General features: G+C 62.1%; 1 protein-coding gene across 4 annotated transcripts; it reads left to right on the plus strand.

Annotated features, from left to right (window-relative positions):
- Nucleotides 1-4,976: 4,976 nt before the first annotated feature.
- On the plus strand, nucleotides 4,977-21,327 carry PPRC1 (PPARG related coactivator 1). Of its 4 annotated transcripts, XM_062580516.1 has the most exons (14): nucleotides 4,977-5,027; nucleotides 9,958-10,101; nucleotides 10,398-10,553; nucleotides 11,052-11,171; nucleotides 11,800-14,569; nucleotides 15,014-15,067; nucleotides 15,461-15,521; nucleotides 16,062-16,129; nucleotides 16,334-17,126; nucleotides 19,093-19,272; nucleotides 19,559-19,622; nucleotides 19,906-20,027; nucleotides 20,179-20,330; nucleotides 20,998-21,327. In XM_062580516.1, exons 2-14 carry the CDS (start codon nucleotides 10,042-10,044, stop codon nucleotides 21,099-21,101), a joined length of 4,704 nt encoding a protein of 1,567 aa, XP_062436500.1. In that variant the 5' UTR covers nucleotides 4,977-5,027; nucleotides 9,958-10,041; the 3' UTR covers nucleotides 21,102-21,327. The 4 variants fall into 4 exon arrangements, with proteins under 4 accessions (XP_062436500.1, XP_062436498.1, XP_062436499.1 ...); XM_062580514.1 differs by lacking the exon at nucleotides 4,977-5,027 and having other exon boundaries at nucleotides 9,268-10,101; XM_062580515.1 differs by lacking the exon at nucleotides 4,977-5,027 and having other exon boundaries at nucleotides 9,268-10,101; nucleotides 10,401-10,553.
- The last annotated feature ends 446 nt before the right edge of the window (nucleotides 21,328-21,773 follow it).

Consider the following 21,773-nt stretch of genomic DNA (forward strand, 5'->3'; position numbering starts at 1 on the left):
GCGAGGCCTCGGGCCTGCCCCGTGCCCGCTGGCCGGAGCTGCCGTGCTGCTGCGCCGCCGCAGGGCCTCAGCCCCCCCCCGAGGAGGCCGCGGGGAGCCGGAGCCCTTGCAGGGGGACGCGCAAAGCCGAGCTGCCCGCTCCGCACGCGGCGGGTGCCGAGCTCGGCTAACCCCACCTGCGTGGGGCTCCCCGCAGAGCCGCGCGTCTCCTCCGGGCTCCTCTGCTCCCGCCTGGATGCCTCAAGGGGAGCGAGGAGGCGACCAGTGGGGCTTCAGTGGGGCAGGAGCAGAGCGGGGCGCTCAGGGCTCACCCGCAGGGCGCGATGGACCCACCCTGCACCCAGACCCGTGCAGATACTGCGGAGCTCCCGCTTTCCGCTCATCCTCGCTTGCCTGCAAGCCCAAACTGCTTGCTTATGGGGCTCCCTTGCTGCAGCCAAAAGCCCCCCAGCCCTGGCTGCCCTTCCCAAGAGGCAGGAGGCTGAGCTCTCCCTGTGCACCTTCCCAGAGGAAGCGGGCGCCGCAGCTCAAGGCCCTTGGGAAGATGCTGCTGGCCCCATGGTCTAAGTCAGTGCTGTTTGCCTGTCCACAGCTCTGAGGTGCCATGGGGCTGCCAGCCGGGGGCACTCAGGCTCATGGGGCTGGGAGGAGACAGCTGTTGGGGGGCCGGAGGTGGGTGAGTGGGAGGCAAGGGGCCAGGAAGCCGCAGAGCCGGGAGGCAGGAAGGAAGAGGGTTTGCAGCAGCGTGTTGCATGCGCCTGGGAGGTCGTGGATGGTGCTTGCTGCACCCGCTGCTGTCCTTCGTGGGGGCGGCAGGGGCCACATGAGCCGGGAGGCTGGGAAGCTGCTCAGATACCCTGGTGGCCTGCTGCGCTGGCAGCAGTGCCTCGTGGGGACGGGTAGCAGGCCACATACCTCCAAGGGGACATGTGCCAGGTGCTGAGAGCTGTCACTCTGTAGTCACTTGGGCCAGCTTGCTGCCAGCACCTTTGTCCTCTCCTGGCCATGCTCAGAGACCTCGTCCCTCTGACCACGTCACCTCTTCTAACAGCCACCATCTGTCTCTTGCTGGCAGGCCTAGCTTGTTCCTGCTGCTGGTGCCCATTTCGGGATGTGGCCTCCAGCTGCATCCAGCCCAGGGCATTGGGCAGCCCCGCTGTACTGTGCCCCAAACTGTGCAGGAACAAGGTGCCTGGAGTTGTCCCCTAGGTTCCCGCCATGAGCCTCCTCCCTCCCGCTCAGGCGGCTTTTCCAGGCCTTGTTTCCCGTGGATGTCTCAGCAGGGCTCCCACGGCCAACCCCCCTTTCAGGATGAAAGGGAGTCGCGTGCCACCAAGAGCCCAGATCACCCTAGCAGAACCTGGGCATCCTGGGCCCTGTCCAGCCATCTCCTGAGGCTGAAGCCCCATAGCCAGACCCCAGCGCTCATGCTGCAGGGTCCCAGCCCCACAATCAGACCCCAGCACCCAGACTTCCCAAGCTGCCCCACACACCCCCGGGAGTGCAGGGAGCAACCCCTGGCCTGCTGGGCTGCAGCTGTGGGGGCAGAGCCTGGCAGGGCCCCAGCAGCCCCATATGCCAAGGCAGACGCTGTCTCTGTGCCGCCCTGCAAAGGATGTGGCCTCGGCCCTCAGGGTGGGAGCAGCAGCCCCTGCAAAGCAAACTGCACATGGGATCCTGGGCCCCCTGTCCCTGCTCGAACTGCTGACGCCAGCCCATCTGCTCCTGTCCGGGTGGGATTCGCATTCCTCTTCACTGAGTTTCCTTTAAACATCACATGGTTTCAAGCTCTCCTTTGCAGGCATTCCCATTAACCCCAAACAAGCTGTCGGCTCTGGATGCTGCACACCCTGAGCCCGGACAGGACTGGGCAGCTGCTACCTACCCTCCTCTCCATCCCCTTGCCACTGCAGCCTAAGCTCCTTGCTCTGCTGAGACCCCCAGAGCTGAAATAACCCTGCTACCCCCCACCATCCATTGCCTGCTTTTCCAGTAGTATCTCAAAGGATTATTTGCAAGCTGCTCTGGACAGACTGTGCCTGACCAGGGAGAACATCCTTGGGCATGGATGCAGGAGAGCTGTGGAAGCTGGAAAGCAGCACAGGCATTTTCCTTTCTGCTGGTCTGTTGGTTTTCCTTGTGCAAGCAAGACAAATAGCAGGAGCCTCTAGCACTGTGCTAGTGCCAGGAGCACCTCATGTAATGGATCATACTGGAGGGAGGTACTCGCCCATGGGGACTCGCTCTCGTCATGCCCTAGGGCCCCCGCATGCCCTTGCAGGTGGATATAGCCCCCATCCGAGAGACTTACACCTGGGGCAGGACCCTCATCAGGCTGGGCTTGCTGTGTGAGGGACTGGCCTTGCAACGATGCAGGGTCCTGCCATGCATGGGGGCAGCATGCTGAGACGAGCTGCTACACATCCTGGGTTGTCCCCAGAAGGTGACACCGAGGGCGAGGAGGGTTCACAGCAGGAGGAAGAAAGGTGCAGGGTTCCGAACGCAATGTTGCTCCATGTCCACATCAGCAAATCCTTGCGCCCAGGTCTTTGGGACATTGCCAGCCTCCAGGACTAATGTGAGAAGGGGGGGGCTTTTCCAAAGTCCCCTGTTTTAGATGCTTCAGAGGACAGAAGTGCCCTCCAGAGGGGCAATCTCTCCCTTGGCTCACAAACGGAGCCCAGATCAAGCTCAGGCCTCCTCTGCGATGGCAAAGGGGAGTCCTAGCAGGAGGATCCCAATGTTAAAGGCAGCACAACTTTCACAACACCTGGCACTCCCAAGACAGAGCAGGGTGCGCTCACGTTCTCCCTTACCTGAGTGCACATGTCCCAGCAGGTCTGCAGCACTTCGGCCCTGAGCCACCCTGCCAAGCACCCAGGGCCACAGGTTCCTTCTATAGCAGCATCTCCCATTGGAGGCAGTGGCACATAGCTGGAAGAGGACATCTGCCATGGCTTTGCTCTGCTCCAGGGAGATGGGTGGGCATTACGGCAGTGGCGTCTCTCTTGCTGGGGAAGGATGTCTGGGAGCTGAGGAGGGGCTGTTCTGCAGTGTCCTTGCACTGCTTCCAAGCTCAGGGAAAGGTGAGTGGCAGCATTAAACATCTATAGGAGGGGATGAAAGGAGGAGAGACCAAAGCAACCCTGGGCAGGGCAGGGAACAGGGTTTTCGGAGCAACCAAGAATAGTATCCAGAGGAGATGCCCGATAGTCAAGAAGACATTAATTACCTTGGCCAGCATTTTGGCAGGGCTAGCTTGGAAGATGCTATGGGCAAGGTGAGCAAGGCTTTGTTGGAGCAGAAGGGGAGCAGCTCCCTTAGACATAAGCCTGTTGCTAGGGAGGAGCAGGCAGCATGAGGCAGGAGGTGACACTGGACGAGTGACCACAAATCCCCCATGGCATGGTGGAAGGAACGAGGGCAGCAGAAGGAGGCTGTGCCTGTCAGACATGCCCCAGCTCTGGGACCAGGCAGACGAAACTGAGTAAAGCAGCTCTGAACAGCAAATCCCTCAAGGAAATCTGGTCTGGACAGATCTGTGTCCCCGGGGGCAGATGTAGAGGCCAAGGCAATTCTCCCCTTTCCTCTTCGTGTGCGCAGAGCCCTGGGTTAGCCCAGCCCAGGCAGGTGGGGAGTTAGCACGCTGTTGGAGCTGCTGAGACTCACTGCATCGCCCTCCCGTCCTTGGAGGTGATGCCTCATGTCCCTACTCCCTAGCTTTAAAAAGAAGTGTGTACTGGGACCAGCACAATGTGACCAAGGCATCCCTGGTCCCTTGTGGACATCTCCTGAGAGCTGCCTAAGACCAACCACAAGATCATGACATGGTGCCCACCCAGTCCTGCTGCAAGACTGCGCCCAGCAGCCTGGGGGCTTCAGGGCAGCTCAAGGAGCACCAGACAACCCATCTGTTGTCCTTTGGGGACACACACCAGCCTCCCCAGAGCACCAGACAACCCATCTGTTGTCCTTTGGGGACACACACCAGTCTCCCCAGAGCCCAGCTAGAAGCTGGTCCCAGGGGCTGACAACCAGGTCAAGCCATTTTGGCTGGTACACAAAGCGCCTCGCTGCAGAGCCATCACCCCCGCGAGGCGCTGCAGGTGAAACCCCTCCCAGACCCTGACAGCCAGGCCCTGCGCCAGCTTCCCCCGGCTGCCTGCAGCAGGGAACCGGGCCCTTTGGCGCAGGGGGCTGCGAGCGCTGCAGGGGCCGCGGCAGGCTGCCCCGCTCCCGGAGCCCGTCGCGACCCGGCTCCTGCACGACACCGCCCAGCCAGAACCACGGGGCAGAGCAGGCGCCGACAGCCGAGGGGCAGCGGCGGGGAAAACGCGAGCTCAGTACCGGGCCGGGGCCGGGGCCGGGGCCGGGGCCGGGGCCGGGGCCGGGGCCGGGGCGCCGCTGCCCACGTGGGAGGCGCCGGGCAGCCCCCGCCGGCCGCGGGAAAATGCGGCGCGGCCCCGCCCCGATTGGGCGCTTCCCGCCGCTGACGTCAGTGCCGCCCCGCCCACCGGGCGCCGCAGGGCGGTGCTGCCCGCCGCGCCTCGCCCCTTACAAAGATGGCGCTGAAGCCGAAGCGCCCGCCCGCCCTCAAGATGGCCGCCCCGCCTCGTGATGGCCCCTCCCCAAGCCCGCACCCACTGCTCGCCGCGCTGCCCGGGGCCTGTGCGCCGGTGGCCCGGAGGCGCTCGCTGCCATCCCGGCGGGCGCCGGGCGGCGGCCCGCCCCAGGGCCGAAGCCCGGGTCCGCTGCGCGGCGCGGCGGCGGCGAAGGGGTGTGCTCCCGGCGTGCCCCGCGCGGCGCGGCGCCCGCCGGGAGCTGTAGTGCGGGGCGGGCCGCGGTCACGTGGCGCGCCCGGCAGTGGCCGCGCTGGGAGCGGAGGCGCCAAGATGGCGGCGCTGTGGGGCGGAGCGGCGGCCGCCGCGGCCGGGTCTGGCGGCGCCGGGGCTGGGGCCGCCGTGCGGGGCCTGGCGGGCGGCGGCGGCGCGGCCGAGCCGCCCCTCGGCGCCGGCAGCCCCCTGCAGGTAGGCGGCGGGCGGGCGGGCAGGCGGCGGGCCGCGCCGCGCCGTGACACGTGGAGGCCGGGGCGGCTCCCGCGGCGGCACCACGTGTGCGGGGACCGGGCCGCCGCCGCCGCGCCGCGCCCTGCCCGCGCGGGGGGCCGCGGCCGCCGCGGGGCTGCCCCGCTCCGCGCCGCGCCGCCCGCCCGCCCGCCCGCGGGGGCTGCCCCGCCGCCGGGGCACGCGCGGCGCCGGGGCACGCGCGGGCCGCCCTTGCCGGGGCGGCGGCACCGTCCCGCGGAGCGGCGTGTGCGGGCCGCGGAGCTGCCTCTGGCAGAGGCCGTGGGGCGGCCGCAGCCCGCCGCGGGGCAGGCGGGGTCTGCGTGGGCCCCGTCGGGGCGGCGGCCCGGGGGGGCGAGCGCCGCCGGCCCCGGCGCGGGCCAGGCCCCCTCCCGCTGCCCCCCGCGCGCGCCGCGCCCTCCCTCCGCACGGTCTGGCCGGGGCCCCGCGGGAGGTGGAGCGGCAGCGTGGGCTGGGGGGCTGCAGCGCCGAGCGCTGGGTTTTGTCGCTTTGCGGACGGGGCGCTGGCGTGCGGTCTCTGGAGCCTCTCTGGACGGGACCGCAGGGTGCTTCTCTCTGCTTTGGCTGAGACTTTGGGGGGCCTCACGCTTCTGCCTCTTCTAGTCCACTGGGATGCTGGGAAGACTGCTGCTGTCCCCCGCGCGTTATTGCCCCACGCATCGCAGGGGTGTGCTTAGGGAAGCCGTTTGCTCCCAGCTGTGAGGCAGCCCTGGAGTTTGTCTGGGGAGCCTGGGCTGCACAGGGCCCTTCTGCCTAGACGGGGGTTGCCTTGGTGGCCCTGAGCTGGTGATGCTGCTGGGAGACCCTCCCAAGCCCGTGCAGAGGATGCCGAGCCTTTTTCACCTCTCTCCAGCATGGGCCAAGCAGCGTGTACGCGTGCGGTGGGGAAGGCAGGTGTGTTTGTGCATGACACTGCTCAGAAGCAGCTGAGGAATCTCTATAGAGCATCCTCATGCTGGAGCAGTCCCCGGCCTGCCTAGGTGGAGGCTTGTGACTTCCAGGCTTGTCCCCTGCCCTGGTGCTGTTGCCTGGTCACCTTTCTGCTGCAGCTTCAGGTGAGAGCTGCCTTGACAGCTTGCCTGGATGTCCAAGGCGAAGCCTGAATGCCATGAGGAAGCGCAGAGGGAAACTGCCACCTGCTTGGAGCGTAACCTCGGCACGCAGGGCGCACACGGCATGGACTTTGCGCAGCTCAATGGGGAGCTCCTACAGGCCACGTGCAAGTTTGCTGGTGCTTCCTGCACCTCAAGGAGCACAGGGAAGCATGTGCCAGCAGAGGCCTTGCTTTTGCTGCTGGTGTGCCAGGGCAGTGAGGGCAGAGAGGAGGCTTAAACCCACCCTTTGACTTCAGTTGGGTGTCTCAGCCTTGCCTGGTGCTGGGGATGAGGGAGACAGGTGCCTGTCCACGGGAGGCTGGGCTCTGCTGCTGGTGTGCTCAGCTCTCCTTGGCAGCCCTTGGCTCCTAGGGTGAGCTCCCTTGTTGTGGGCTTTGGGTCCATCTGAACTGGTGGAGAGCCATCCTTCAGTGGTGGGGAGCCTGGGGGCTGCTGGATTCCCTCGTTTCTTCTCTAGTGATGCCCTGCACCTGTGTGTCCTGGGTGCCACTGCAGTAGCACCACGTGGGCTGACTGCTGGAGCACTGCATGGCATGAGCCCAAGCCTGTCCTTGAGTGTCCCCTTGACCCACGGTGCGTGGCCTTGTGGCTGCTGCACTGCTGAGTGTAAAGCAAACACAAGGTGCTGCGAAGGCTTGGAGGGTTGCTGCTCCAAGTTAGAAGAGAGCAGGGGATGCAGCAGGCTCTCCGGCAGCTGGGAGAGCCTGGGGAGGGATGAAGGGAGCAGGCTCAGCTGGTTTGTACCCCCACCCCTGATGCGCAAGGGCCGAGCAAGGTGCCCAGCCCCAGGTGGATCAAAGGGAGTCCTGGGGGAATGAAGTCTTGTTTGCTGGTGACTCACAGCTGTGCGACTCCTTGTTGCAAGACGCTGAGTCAAGAGTCGAGGAGGGCTTGGGAGATTGCCCTCCCTCCAAGGCTGCGGGCTGGAGCTGCAGGAAAGGGCTCTCTGAGTGGGAGGATTTCACTTCCCTCCAAATGTCCAGCGCAGGTCGCAGCTGGAAACGTCTTATTAGACGTCGCCTTTAGGGCGAGCCAGCCTGCAGAGGCGTAAAGCGCTGCCGTGAGACGGGCAGGAGCAGAGCAGTGTGGCCCCAGTGATGCAGAGCCCAGGGGTATCCCCCGGGCCCCCGCACGGTTGGCAGCGACGCTGAGCTGGAGGCGCGGGCTGCTCATCCCTCCGCCGGCTGCTGCTCCGTGATAGACCTCCTGCTGGCTGGGTGGCTCCACCGGCGGACGAGACGCCTCTGTCTGTCGGTCGCTGCTGACTCAAAGCTGCACGGCAGCATTTGGCAATGCAGGGCGTGTGAGTGTTAATGTGCTTCCCGGCTCCTCCGATCGCTCCTGGTATTTCCAGGAGGGCTTGCGGGAATCGCATCCAGTCTGTGCTGTAGATGACTGCCAGCAGGGCTCTCTGCATCTGGCTCTGAAGGGGAGCTGGCCCTGGCCGAGGGAGGAGACTTGAGACAGTGAGCAGCAAAAATGCTCTGCAGCCTGCCCTGCTTGGGAGGGGAGGCTGTGCAGTTCTGCGGGGTCTGAGCGGCCTGGCTGTGTCTGCGTGTGGGGTGCAATGGTGCCCTGGTATCACCAGAGCGGTCCCTGCGTGGCATCAGGCTCTGCTTCGAGATGCAGAGCCCTGGGATAGGGAGTCCAGGCTTCTGTGCCTCCGGCCAAGCTTTGAAAGGCTTCAAACTGTTGCTTTTCTGGGGCACTGTATCCGTGCGTGATGACGGGACTGCACGGGTGTCTGGTGCCTGTAGGTTTTCCAAAAATGTTTGCAAAGTACTGACCTTGGGCTCCTCACTGTGGAGTGGCAATGGAAGAACAGAGGCTTCTTGCTCTAGAAAAAGAAGGGACTGGAGTTTTTGACATAGAGCTGAAGTGAGCTGAGCATTGGGCTTCCCAGGGACCTAAAAATAGACGTGAGAGTTCGTCACCAGGGCAAGCTGGGCCAGGTGGATACAGAGCAGAACTGAATCACTGCGGGAATCTTGACTTTGATTTCCAGCCTGGCAGCTGAGATGCTGCTGGTCACACCTCCAGGTTGCGCAGGGCTTGTGCTGGGCTGCCTGCCCCGTCTAACAGGGATGTGTCCACGAAGACAAAAGGCCCGGAGGCTGGGGATTTGGGCACGTGGCGTTGGTGTTTGTGCGTTTCCCAGCGCGTGCCCCCAGTGAAATGCCAGGATTGCAGCAGGCTGGCAGGCGGGGGTGGGGGGCACCCTGCCCGCTTTCCCACCGGTGCCTTTCCCCCCTCTGTGGAAGAGGGTTTCAGAGGCTGGGCAGGTCTTGCACTGGGGCTGGGGGTGTTTTGTCCTGCTCGGGCTTGTGCAAGCTGCAGCACCTGTACACAGCACAGGTGCACTGCATCCCACAGGCTGCTGCGTGACCTTGACACCGGTGTCCCAGGGTGGATGCTGGGGACAGCCCTGGATCTTGTGAGGCATCTGATCCCTGGGATCCCTGGGAAAGGGACTGGGCTCCCCCAGCCTGGGGTCTGGCTGAATTTTCCCCCGTGCTGTTTTGGAGGGAGGAAGGCTCACTGTCTGCTCCCTTGCAGCTTCGGGAGGGAGGTGTGCTCTCCCAGGGCTCCGTCCTTGGTCCCGTTATCTTCCCTGGCCGCGTTATCTCTGCATAAGCCCATCTGCAAACAGGAGCTCAAACGCTGTCTCGTGCCGGCGACACGGCTGCTCTGCGTCTTTGCCTCCGGCCGTGGCTGCGATAGCAGAGGCCGCGCGTCCTTGCAGCCCTACTCGGCCAGGTTGGCCGCCAGCCCCTGCCCTCGCCCAGCGTCTCACCGGCCGCTGCGCCGTGTGCTCGCTGAGCGCGGGGCTTTTCCTGGCAGTGCCGCTGCAGAGTTGGCCTGTAAGGCAGGGCAGGGTGTGGTGCCAAGACCTTGCTGCCTCCTTCTGAAGTTATCGGGCGTTTTCCAAAGCTCCCTGAAGCTGGCTGAGGGGTCTGGAGAGGTCAGGGGACTGGGTAACTGAGGAAACAGTAGCAACAAAGCTCTTTTGGTCCTGAATCATGAACACAGTCAGTGAGGCTTATAGCAGAAATGTCTGGTTAAGGACTGGCAATTGCAGCCGGATACATCCCTGCTGCTGAGTCCTGCACATTTGTTACAAATTTTGTAACATTTTGGGCTTATCTAAAGAGCCAACAGCTAGAGTCAGAGGGGCATGTGACAGTCCATGTGGTGTGGGAGAGAAGCCCGCTTCTCCCTGCCTGGTCATGTGTAAGAGGAGCACAGTATTAAACAGATCCTGGGAATTTCTGGAGTTAATTTGTCTTTACCAATTTCATAACTTCTGAGTGCATGAGGTCTGAATTTTCAGTATGGTGGCATTTGTGGTAATTGAAAGGGTCTCAGAAGTGAGGATCGAAAGTGGCATTGCACTGTGTAGGATTTTGTGCAATGTAGTGGGCTGGTCCAGACCTCTCCCAAAAAGCAAGGAAGAAAAGTCCCAGTGCTGTCTTCAGACCTGCAGCTTGACTGTGTCCCAGACTATCCTTCTTCTGCACGCTTGGAAGAGGGTTTGAAGTTGCTGGGGTTGTTGCTGTGTGTCCAGCTGCTGTTCACGACACAGCTCTGGCAGAGCACAAACCCGTTGGACATCCATCCATGCTGCAGGGAGTGTGCAGCCTCCCATGGGTCTCATGGAGACTGCAGTGGGCTCTGGTAGCTGGAGACGGCTGGTGGTGATGGGAGCCTGTGGTGATGGTTTGCAAAGCGTTTACCTGGTTCCTCCTGCTGCTTGCCAGAGCTTCTCCCTTGAGGAGGATGACTTGAACTTAACATCACTGGATGCAGAAACCATCTTGGAGGCTGAAGAGATCCTGGGGACGATGCAGAACTACCTCGACTCCTCTGTGATCTCCATCATTGAGGACCTCTCCCTCAATGAGGTAAGTGGTCTATGCATGCAGCTCCCAGGGGACTGCAGCTCGCAGAGGCCACCCTGCCGTTGCAGCAAACAGGGACTCTGGGGTTCACCTCCCAGCCTTGGGCATGCTGTGGCCTGAGGAGGGCTTCCCAGCAAGCTCGCAGCAGTACCAGCAGCACGTGCAAGAAACAGTGACCTGGGTGGTGCAGGTTGCTGCTGCAGCTGCTTTCGCCGTGGGTGAGGGGTGGCAGCTTCCCCTGTGGGCTGAGTCCCGCTGCTGTGCCCTGCCGCTCTGTGAGACTGGGCTTTCTCCTTCAGCAGAACAAGGCCTGCCTGGATGCGCAGAATGAGCTGTCCCTGCTGACTGCCATCACGGAGATCCTGGACAGCACGGATGATGAGACCTTGTCCCCCTTTGACACCGTCGTGGATGCGGAGCTGCTGACCTCGCCTCGGGAGCGGGAGAATCCCTCAGTGAGTTGCAGGGTTCTCCCTGCTCTGGGACAAAGCCAGCCCCAACCACAAAATGCATGGGAAGATGCCCAAACATGGTGATGCCAAGCTTCTTCCTGGCATGGGCATGCCCTAAGGGGGCACAACACTAGTCCCCGGTGCTTTAGGGCAGTCTCTGTGGCTGCTGAGTGCTGTCTGGCAGTATGTGAGAGAAGGGCTCAGCCAGGTCTGGATGCCCCAGGGACTCTGTGCGAGCTCGGGGGGTGCAATTTGATGCAGAGCAAGAAATATGCTAGAAGCTTAGGGAAGCAGTGTGTCCATCTCTGTGACCAACTGGGAGTGTGCGTGCCAGGTTTTTGCTCTCAGGTGGAAATGCTTGGTCTCTGCAGGACTATGATACGGTCTGTCCCACACCCATCGGGTGGCAGAGCTCTGGGGAGAGGCAGAAACTGCTGCAGGGATTGCAGGGTAACTTTGTATGAATTCTACTGCCTCATGCTCCATCCATTTTCTCACCAGTTTCAGAAGTTTCTCAGCTTATCCCGGCCGTCCTTTGAGCGCGAGAGCCCTGCCCTGGAGCAGCCCAAGGGTCTCTGGCCTCTGAGCAGCAGCAGCAGCAGCATCTCTGTCGTTGGGAAGGTGAGTCCTGAGCAGTGGATGCTAAAGCAGCCCATCTCAAGGTGGTGCTGGGGTAACTGTCCCTGCTGCTGCCCCCTGGCTCTGTGGGAGACACAGTCAGGGTTGGACTTGCTTTTGCAGCACTGCCCTGGTTTCAGAGCAGCAGTGCTTGCGTGTCGGTGCGTGTGAAATGGCTGCTGCCCGTGGCGCGGCAGCGTTAGGAGTGGTGCAGAAGGAGGTGACTCTGTGATTGCTCCTTCGCTCTGCCCCACGCGTTAAGTTACATGTGCACCACAATCTGTTTCCTGAGCTCTGCAGGCCCGTGCCTGCCCTTGTAACCAGTGCAAACATCCTCTCCCAGATGTGATGTCTGCAGGGCAAAGCTGGCCCTGGCTGGAGTGGGAGGAGGGAAGTGCCCTTACAGAGGGGCACTGCAGGCCTGGGGCCGCTGCAGGTACCCCTGTGGGGTGGGGGGTGTCTGGCTCTGTCATGCCTCTCTGTGAGGGTGGAACACGTATTCCAAGTTTTTATCTGCCAGGGGTCTTGCTGCAGACTTGCAGCAGACCCACTGTTTCTTGTGCCTGGGACATCTCAGGTGAAAGCCCTGCGAGTTCAAGGAGCTGATACTGCCTCTGGTTCCCTTTCCCAGACCGACAAAGACCTGATTTGGGACCGTGCTGCTCACAGTCTTGAGGACCCAGCACCACCGAAGAAGCAAGTGTGCAGCACCCCAAGGGTAGAGAGGAAGCTGGGCCGACACCGGGCCCAAGAGCAGCCCCTGCTGCAGCGCAGTGATGGGGAGGAAGAGGAGGAGGAGGCTGCTTTGAGCCCAGAGCTAGGCAGCGGTGTAGAGGCTGCGGAGTTCTGTGTGAGTGGGACTGGAGTGGCATTGGAGGAGCGTGAAGACCCCTGTATCATCAACACAGGTGATGTGTCCCTGAGTGAGCTGGTGAAGTCCATGCACCCCTACTGCCTACCCACCTTCACTGTGTGCCTGGATCCTGATAATGAGCCCGTGGCCAAGGAGCTCTTGAATGGTCCCGTCTTGTTGGAAATTGTGCCTGGTGAGGGAGAGAGCATGGAGATCCCTGTGGTCTTGCAGCCGTTGGCCCCTACCTTCCCTGGCCTGGAAACACAGCTCCTAGAAGCAGAGGAGGGTGCTGAGGAGTCGATTCTGGAGGATCACAAGGGGCTGCAGGGAGCCCCTGCCCAGGAAAACAAGTTGGAGGAGGTGGAGAAGAGGCCACTTGAGAAGGAACCCTCCTCCACAGTTCCGGAGAGCAAGTCCCCACCTGAGACAACAGCACCTGGAGCCTATCGTCCAGTGAGCAGCTCTCAGTGCAGCACGGAGGCCCTGGCTGGTGGGAAGCGTGAGAGCTCTGAGAAGGGCCGCGGGCGCGAGAGAGCAAGGAAGAGTCGGAAAAAGAAAGCAGAGGAAGCCCAAAGTGAACAGGCCAGGCCAGGCAGGGACTGCGTGGCCCACCGGCTCCGCTCAGCCAGCTCCACACGGCCTCAGGCCCTGGGTCAAGCGCCCGCCAGCCAGCGCCGGGCAGCGCGACCCTCCGTCCAGGTGTCGGACTTCCTGGCCAAGCAGCTGGAACAAGCCAGGAAGGAGGGACAGATGGAGCTGCATGCTGACCGGGCCCCCCGGCCCCGGGGCAGACCCCGGAGCACAGCGGGGACCTCCCTACTTAAAAAGGAGCACCTGGAGCCTCAAAAAGACCCGGAGCCAAAAACAGTGGGTGCGGCCTTGGCTGCAGAGAAGGCTGGGATTGTGGTGCTTTTGGAGAAGACTGCACCAAGCACGGAGGAGCTGCTGGCAGTGGTGCAGCCCAGCCCAGTAGAGCAGGATGAGGCCAAGGAGGGGACACAACTGCCTGTCAGTCAAGACAGCAGGAACTCGGAGGCTGCCTCTCTGCTCCCCAGCGGGGAGCAGGGTGTGGGGATGGAGCCGCCGCAGAGCCTGCAGGCGGCAGAGCTGGCCGAGGGCCTGCCCAGGGAAGCCAAGCCCAAGGCCCTGAGCCTGCGAGAGTACCGCATGCGCATGCTGCACCGGCAGCCTGGCCCAGGCAGCAGGAAGGACAGCAAGAAGCAGGTGGCCAGCAAGTGGCCCAGCATCCCAGAGCCACCGACTGAGCTGGCAGAGATCCCCTGCTTGGTATCGCCCGTGCGCCCAGCCACTGAGACAGCCAGCGCCCAGAAGAGCCCAGAGAAACCTGCCAGCCCTGTTGCTGTCTCTTCTGCCAGCAAAGCTCCCACCACTTTGGCTCCAGCTCCGGCACCCCCTGCTGCTCCACTGCCCTCTGCAACACCGATGCCTTTTGTTGCACCAAACGTGCCCCCAGCTGCGGGGACGGCCCCCACGGGGATGCCGCCAGCCTCTGCCGGTGCTTACGCCCTTTACCCATCAGTGCCTTCCTGGCCCAGCTTTGGCCCGCAGCCCGTGGGCTGCCATGGTTTGCCCCCGCCGCCCAACACCGGCTCACCCAATGCTTTTCACATGGTGCCTGGCCTCCCGCCTCCAGCCATGGCCTGGCCTCCGCCTGCCATGCCGCCCCCACCTCCCTTTGGCCCTGGCACCCCCTATGCCCCAGTAGGGTGGGCCCCGCCGTCCTACTGGCCGGGAATCCCCCTGCCACCGCTGGTGCCTCCCCTGGCGTACGGAGACCCCGGAGCTGCCGTGCAGGGTGCTGCGGCTGCCGCCTTCCCGGCTGGCAGCCAGCCCGGCACAGCCCTGCTGCACGGGCAGCCTTCCCCGGCCCCCGCGCCAGGCTGCCCGGAGCCGCCCGCCTTCCTGGCGCAGTCGCCCGCGGCCCCCGCCGGTGAGGTGGGGGTCGCAGCTGGTCAGGCCAGGCCGACTGCCAGCAGGGTGTCTGACCCCAGGCGGCAGGCACGGCTGGCAGGGGAGACCCCCCTGCCCAAAGTCTCTCCAGGACCTGCCCCTGCCCAGTCCCTGGCAGCCCCTACCCAGCCCAGCAGGGTCCCTCTTGCATCTCCAGCCCAGCAGGCAGCAGCCCCCTCGGCTGCCTCCACCCAGCCCCTGGAGGAGCCCCCAGTTTTGGCCTCCACCCAGCTCACGAAGGCCCCCCCAGCAGTCATCTCTAGCCCTACCGAAGTGTCCCCTGCTGTTGTTCCTGTTGGGGAGTCTCCTGTCACCCACCCCATGGAGGAGGCTGCAGGGCCAGGCAAGGGGGCAGAGGAGAAGATCTTGCTGGAGACGAAGACAGCTGCCCAGCAGGAGCCCCCCAGCCACAAGCCCATCTCCCAGGCCACTGCGGCACCTCTAAAAGCAGGACGAGAGAGCAGCCTGTCTGCCAGGGCACCTCCCGCACGGCCGTGGAGACATCAGCCGCTCGTCAGCCTCGTGCAGCCCAGTGACAGCAGCAAGGATATCGTGCAAGCTTTCATCAGTGAGATCGGTGAGTGGGAGCAGAATGGCAAGGTACTGGGCAGAGCACCCCAAGGCAGCAAGGCTGTGGTGCTCCAGGGAGCTGTGGGTAGCAGGGCTGGTTTTAGCCGGTGTTCCTGACAAAGTTTTGCCTTTAGGGTTGCCCCATGCACTAGACAGTCTCTTCCCAGTGCTCTGCCGGGATGTTTCCTCCTGTGGGTCGATCGATTGGGCTTTTTACACCCAAACTGGTGTCTCCTGGGGCTTCTGGGCCAGGCAACCTTGTCCCTGTTGCCAGAGGTGCAGAGCAGAGCTCCCGCCACAGACATTGTGGCTGCTTCTCCCCAGAGCTCGCCGTGTCGCCAGGGCAGGCTGGCGCGGGGTAGCGTGCGGCCAGTCTCTCGGTGCTGTGCCTCCCCTTGATGCCAGGAGGTTGCTGGCTGACCTGACTTGCCATATTCTCTTCTTGGCCCAGGCATCGAAGCCACTGACCTGTCCAGCCTGCTGGAGCAGTTTGAGAAGTCTGAAGGTGCGGATGCGGCACGCCATTCCCTGCGGGATTCCCTCTGTGCTGTGCCAACGTCCCCAGGATGTCTGCGCTTTCTGCCAGCGTGGGAGTGGGGTGGTTTTGTGGGCTGGGGTTACCCTGCTTGGGTCCATCTTGCTGGGGCATCTCTGTGCTCTGCCTTCATCCCCCTTCTGCCCTGTGGAAGTGGCTGGAGATCTCTGGGGCAGTCAAGGGGGTAGTGATGAACCTAGGAAGAAAGGGGATGCTCAACAGCTTCCTGCAGGAGCTGGGTTGCTGTGAAGCATTTCCGTTGCTGTGCCTGGAGTGGTCTGTGCATGCCCATATGCAGGGTCTCTTCCCCTTGCCCCCCAGTCACAGCCTCCCATCACCCTCACATATGTGCTGTCTTTGCAGCCAAGAAGGAGGAGGCTCCCGTGCAGCCCTCTGAGGACAGGCGGCAGGTGGCAAGCTCTGGGTGAGTATGGAGATCTCTGCATGCCTCGCCCAACATCGCGCTCCAGCTGGGGTGCAAGCTTGGGGTCCAAGCTTGGAGTCCTGCAGAGGGGCCTCGAGTGGCACTGTGAGGCTGAACCCTGTGTTCAGCAGCAACACAGGACAGCTCCTGGTCCTGGCAGGGGTCTGAACTGCCCTGGGGCCTCCATCCGCTGGCCTAGGAGGTAGTGAGCTGAAGCTAGTCTGAGCTACAGCTCTTTGCTCGGCTGAAGGCTAGAGTTGGTGGTAAGGGGACTGTGGCAGAGTTTGGCAAAGGCAACAGCGAGTAGGTTGGGGCTGTCCAGCTCCAGCATTGGAGCTCTCTTAGACCCTCTGTGTGTCCCCTGCTTGCGGCAGCTTGGACATGTGCTGAGTGACCCATGACCACCTCCATTGCCTGGGTCCTGCAGCTGTGCCACAACTTGTGTTGGGGGACCCTGTGAGCCTGCCCCTATGCCTGCGGCATAAGGATGGGGCAGGGATTTAGCTGCTGCTTACGACAAAGCTCCTTTCCTGTTCTCAGATCCGAGAACCAGCAGGACAGGAAGCCCCCAGACAGCCTACAGGCCTCTGAGCTGGCCAACGTGGCAGGTAATACCTGGGAGCGAGGCAGGGGTTTGGCAGGGGAGCTGGCGGTGTCCTGGCAGGGACTGTCACTGGGACTGGAGTTTGCTGAAGGGGTCCCCAGGGCTTGAGAGGAGCTGGGTGGAAGTCCTGACCAGGGGGTTGCAGCAAGCAGCTGCTCCCATCTCTGCTTTGCCTGGGTCCACTCCTGAAAGCCCCATATTCCCACAGGCCTCACCCCGCCAGCAACGCCTCCCCACCAGCTCTGGAAGCCGTTGCCTGCTGTCTCACTGCTGGCCAAGACCAAATCGCCTGGGTCGGGGCCCCAGGAAGGGACCCAGAAGACCACCAAGCTCACAAAAGCCAAACAGCTGCCCCAGAGCAAGCTCCAAGGGAAGAGCCCAGTGCCTGCTCCACCTGGCTCAGCCCCGAGCCACGTGTGCTTGGGAGACCACGATTACTGCATCCCGGGTACGGCACGGCTGGAGAACAGCACCGGCACGCAGCCCCCGGCCGAGAGCGGCTCCCGCTGGAACGTCAAACACCACCGGGACATCACTATCAAACCCATCTCCTCCTTAACTAAACGGACGCTGGACCAGCCCAAGCCCACCCTGCCAACCCCCACCACCGCTGTGGGGTCCAGCCAGGAGCCCCTGGGGAAGGCCTGCCTAGCCCCCCTGGATTATCGGACTAGCATCCCCAGCAAGGCCATCGCAGGGTGCAGCAGCCCACCAACCTCGGTGCTCCTATCTCCAGCCGCATCCCCCTGTCGGGACCAGGAAATGCGGACTGCCAGTGCCCAGCCCAGCCGTGCTGCTGCCAAGAGGTCCCTGCGCTGCTACCGGAGACCCCGGGACTCGCCCAGCCCTTCTACTGGCAGCTGGAGGGCTGGCAGGAGCCGTGCCAGCCGCTCTTTCAGCTCCAGTTCGGATGGAGCTAGCGAGTCCTCATCTTCGTCTTCATCCTCATCTTCCCGATCCCGGTCAAGGTCGTTCTCCCCACCACCCAAGAGGTGGAGAAGGTAAGTGGTGGAGTGTCCACACACTCTTTGGGCATTGATGTCTTGCACAGCTGTGCTGTGATCAGAGTGTTTTGAGAGGGGGCCCAGACACCACTTTACAGACCTGCTGTCATAGTGATGGCACCTGGCCTCCCCCCCTCCCATCCCGTGTGGTCACTCTGAGGTGAGGCACAGCTCGCAGTGTAAACTGGGAGAGCTGATGTGACACTCTGCCAGGGCAGTTGGGTGTCTGGCTGGTGTGCTAGGCCCATCTGGGGGCACATCTGGGCAGGTGTGCCTGGAAAGCTGTCCCCACGCAGGATTTTCAAGGCTTAGCTTTTTCACACTTTCTCAGGGAGTTAACGTGGTATTAGTGTCTGTGCTCTGAGCCTGGTGCAGCCCCAGGTGTAGAAATAAGATGAGCAGCAATCACAGCAGGGAGGTGCTGGAGCAGAGAAAAGCCCTGCTGGCTTGACCTGCATCAGAGGATTCCTAACACTCCTGAGCAATGTGGCTGCATAGCAAGGCAGGGTAGCTTGGTCTGTCAGGGAAACGTTTCTTTTAGTGGTTTTGTGTGTCTGGGTGATCTACCAGGATGTCTTCCTGCATAGCATGTCCTAGCTGGGGTGAGAGGCACTGGAGCTGGTGAGGTACCAGCCTCTTCCTGGACGTCAGCCAGTTTCAGAGACACCCCTGGTTGCTGAACGTGAAGGGCTTGTCCAACCAAGGCGCCTCCACCAGTGGTCAATAGGGCTGCAGGAGAAGGGGGCGAGCATGTAGTGATGCGGCTCAGGGATGTGCCACATCAGGCTTGGTTTTTCAGCAAGTGCAGCTTGACCTGTGCTGGGAAATGTCCCTTGTGGGCTGTACAGTCCCAGCCTGCTGTCACCCAGGAGCATGCCCAGAATGGCATGTGTGGCAGTGCCAGGCTGCAGGCCCCTTCCTGGGCTTGGTGCCTGGGCTGGTCCACAGCGAGGATCACCTGTGGACAGCGTATTTAGAGAAGGGACTCTGTTGCTGGCTGGGAGTTGTGCAGCTTGTTCCCAGAGGGGTTTCAGTCCTGCTGCCCTGAAGTTTTGCCTGGGCCTGCCAGAGGAGCTCTTTTGCAGGCAGGAGGCAGTGGGCCCAGAAGCCAGGCTCTGTCCCAGTCTATCCCATGCCCCTCGGTGCAGTCATACACACTTACACTCTCTGTTCACTTGGCTTTTCAGTGCAAGGCGGATGTGACAGCTCCAATGTTATTCTCATCCCCACCAGCACCTGCTTGTCCTCAGCCTGCAGGACCCCCAACCCTGTGCTCCCCTTCGGGAGCTCAGCACAGCAGCTGTGCTTGCTTCTCCCCAAAGAAACTGGCCCTGTTCCCCATAACCCCACGCCAGAAAGGCTGCGCTTCCTCCTCTAATACCCAGCAAGGCCAAAAGGGGTCAGTTCTGAAGCATGGAAGCACTGATTCTCCTTCCCTGCTCCATCCTGTGGCTCTCATAACAGCCGTTTGCCCGAGACCTGCCTGTAAAGCGATCATCACAGCCATTTGCACGTTGACCTTTCGTCCCAGCAAGGCTGTGATGTCTCCTCGCTCGCAAGCCCTCAAGTCAGGCCCTGGGCTATCGCAGGACTGCCACGCTGGCTATGCAGTGGGGCTGTGTGCTGTGGGGCTCAGCACAGTAGTCTTTACCCCCTCAGGCCGTGCCTACATACCACAGTTTCTTGCTCTTTGGAGGCTGTGCCTGCTGTGACCCCCAGCCCATTGGACTGCAGTGTTTGTAGCAGAGTAGAGCAACGTATGCTGCTGTTGCTGCCCCCATCAAACTCAGGCAGATGTTTCCATTGCTCTGTCTGCCCTGGGGATCCTGGTGGCTCCTATCTGAGTAGGGATACTAGGTACCTCAGGGTCGTGGGAGGGCAGAGGTCTCTGTCTTCCCTGGGGCCTCACAATGATGGGTGCAGGGAGGGTTTGGTGCTATGCTGGGTCTCTCTTTCCCCCCAGATACCGCTCAAGATGCTCCCACAGCTCCTCCTCCCGCTCCAGCTGTGGGTCATGTGGCAGATCCCGAGACAGGTCCTCATCCTCGTCATCCTCTTCCTCCTACTCATCCAGATCCACATCCCGCAGTCGGTCCCGGTCCCGCTCCCCCTCTCCACGTAGGAGGAGTAACAGGCGGAGAAGGTGAGTGTGGTGCCTGCTTCCCACCCACCTTCCCCCAGCTGGGCTCCTCTGCAGGGATGTGAGCCCTCTCTGAACCTTCTTCTGGCCTCCCTTCCCAGGCAGGGGTGGACCTACTCCATGTGTGCCTCCCCAGTGTGCTGGCCTTGTCAGGCCCAGGGATAGCTCTTTGCCACCCTGGGCCCACGCTGCTTGGCCACAGGAGCCAGGGATGGGGCTTTAGGCAAGGTGCCCTGCCTTCAGCACCCCGCTTGACTCTGCAGCTCATATCTGCTTTCTGCCCTGCCAGATACAGTTACGATGCGCAGGACCACTACCAAAGGCAGAGGATCATCCAGAAGGAACGTGCAATAGTGAGTGCTGGACGGGCTGTGGGGCTGGAAAGCTGAGAATGGAAGGCCCTGGGGCTCCCTAGCCACTCCCCACGGTTCAGAAAGCTGTGGGGTATGGCCTTGCAGGCAGCACTGCTGGAAGGCCTGGCCAAGACATGGTGCGACTGGGTGGTGATGGGCAGGCGCATGCTTTGTGGAGGAGGGACCTGTTCGTCAGGAGGCCCTGGAGGCGGTGAGTCCTTGGGCCTAGCTAGCTGGGGTGCCCCCATGCCAGCTCACAGGGCCTGTGCATCCCTGCCCACAGGAGGAGCGGCGAGTTGTGTTCATTGGCAAGATCCCCAGCAGGATGACGCGCTCGGAGCTGCGGCACCGCTTCTCCGTGTTTGGGGACATCGAGGAGTGCACCCTGCACTTCCGCTCTGAGGGGTAAGAGCTGTGGGGGCACGGAGCAGCCCTTTTGCCAGAGATGGCTCCTCTTGCCCTTTTCCTTATCCCTCAAGGGGATGGATGTTGCAGGATGGTGCGGGGGTGACAGACGTACTGTGGTGTTGCTGATCTCCTTCCTTGTCTGGTACAGGGACAACTATGGCTTTGTTACCTACCGCTATGCTGAGGAGGCCTTTGCTGCCATTGAGAGTGGGCACAAGCTGCGGCGTCCAGATGAGCAGCCATTTGACCTGTGCTTTGGCGGCCGCCGGCAGTTCTGCAGGAGGAACTATGCCGACCTGGGTGAGTCACAGCAACCCCCAAGCTGGGAAGACTGCTCTAGATCCCCATCCCTTTCCTGTAGCCCTTGGCTCCTTCCTGGATGCACAGGGGAAGGGGTGAGGGCATCTGGGCCATGTCTATTCAGGTTGTCTGCACTGGCTCACTGTTACCATGCTGCCTCCCAGGAGAGGTGAATGAAGCTGAGGGGCCAGGGTAGTTTTGCTGCGAAGCCAGCGGGTCAAGGATGGTTATTCCTCTGCGCAGCACCTGGGAAGGTGCCCTGGATGCTATGTTTAGTTTGGGACCCTCAAGAAAGGTGGAGAAGCTCGAGAGGGTCCCAGGGGCCTGCTGGGGTGGGCAGAGCCTTGCAAGCAGAGGTGAGGAGTGGGCTATGAACACAGAGCAAATGGTGATCAGCCGCAGACCTGCAGCCTGGGAGCTCTTTGGGGGCAGCCAGGCCTGGGGTTAGCCGCATCTAGGGCTGGGGTTAGTCCTGCCCCAAAAGGAGGTTGGACGAGTTTCCAGGGCCCTGTCCCTCCAGCGCTACGGCGGTTTGTGACGGCGGCCAGGCCAGCTCTCACCCTGGAGCTTGGCATGTGAAGCGAGATGGGAAGGAGTCGCTGCAGTGACTGCCAGAAGCATGGCAGTCTCCCCATGGCTCAAGGCAGCCTCTCCTTGTGTCTTCCAGACTCAAACCGGGAGGATTTCGATCCAGCCCCCGTCAAAAGTAAGTTCGACTCCCTGGACTTCGACACGCTGCTGCGGCAGGCACAGCGCAGCCTACGGAGGTAGCGGCAGGCAAGGCGGAGCGCCCGCCCCTGCTTTTGTACTGAAATACAAAAGACAAAAAAGTACGGAGAGAGAGATGGGTTTTTAAGAAAAAGAAAAAGGAAAAAAATTTGTTTTATAACCAATATTTAAGGAGGATGGGTCATTTCCCTTTGACGGGAGGGGCCCAGGCGAGTGGCAGCCCCAGGCTTGCCACAGCCCTGTAATAAATGTGGATGCCCAAACACCAGCGCTGCCTTGTCTCCATCCTTCGTGCGTGCCCTCTTTCCCAGGCACGTGTGCTCGGGCTGGGCCCCCTCGGGGCCCGAGGGCAGTATAGCTGTGCCCGCGCTGCTCTGTGATCATCTGTGGCCCCGGAGAGAAGGCAGAGCCAGTGGGGGAGAGGGAGCAGAGGCCATCAGGTGCACTACGGTCCTTGGGAATGAGCTTTCTGGGGAAAGTGGAGAAGGACTTAAAGTCACGCCTGCTTGCTGAGCTGTCTGTGCAGCCCCCAAAGGGCCTGATGTGGGGTGCCTTTGCCCCCGATGGGTGCTCAGGCTTGCTGGCTGGCCCCTGCCTCCCGGGCGCATCGGTGCACGGGGCTCAGCACTCCAGCTCTGTGGCAGCTGGCTGGATCTTCAGCCTCCTGCTGTGTTTTGACGCCACGTGTAGCTCCCTTGGTAGCCACGGAGGGGC

Source organism: Rhea pennata, chromosome 7, assembly GCF_028389875.1.
Source record: "Rhea pennata isolate bPtePen1 chromosome 7, bPtePen1.pri, whole genome shotgun sequence".
Classification (NCBI taxonomy): Eukaryota; Metazoa; Chordata; class Aves; order Rheiformes; family Rheidae; genus Rhea; species Rhea pennata.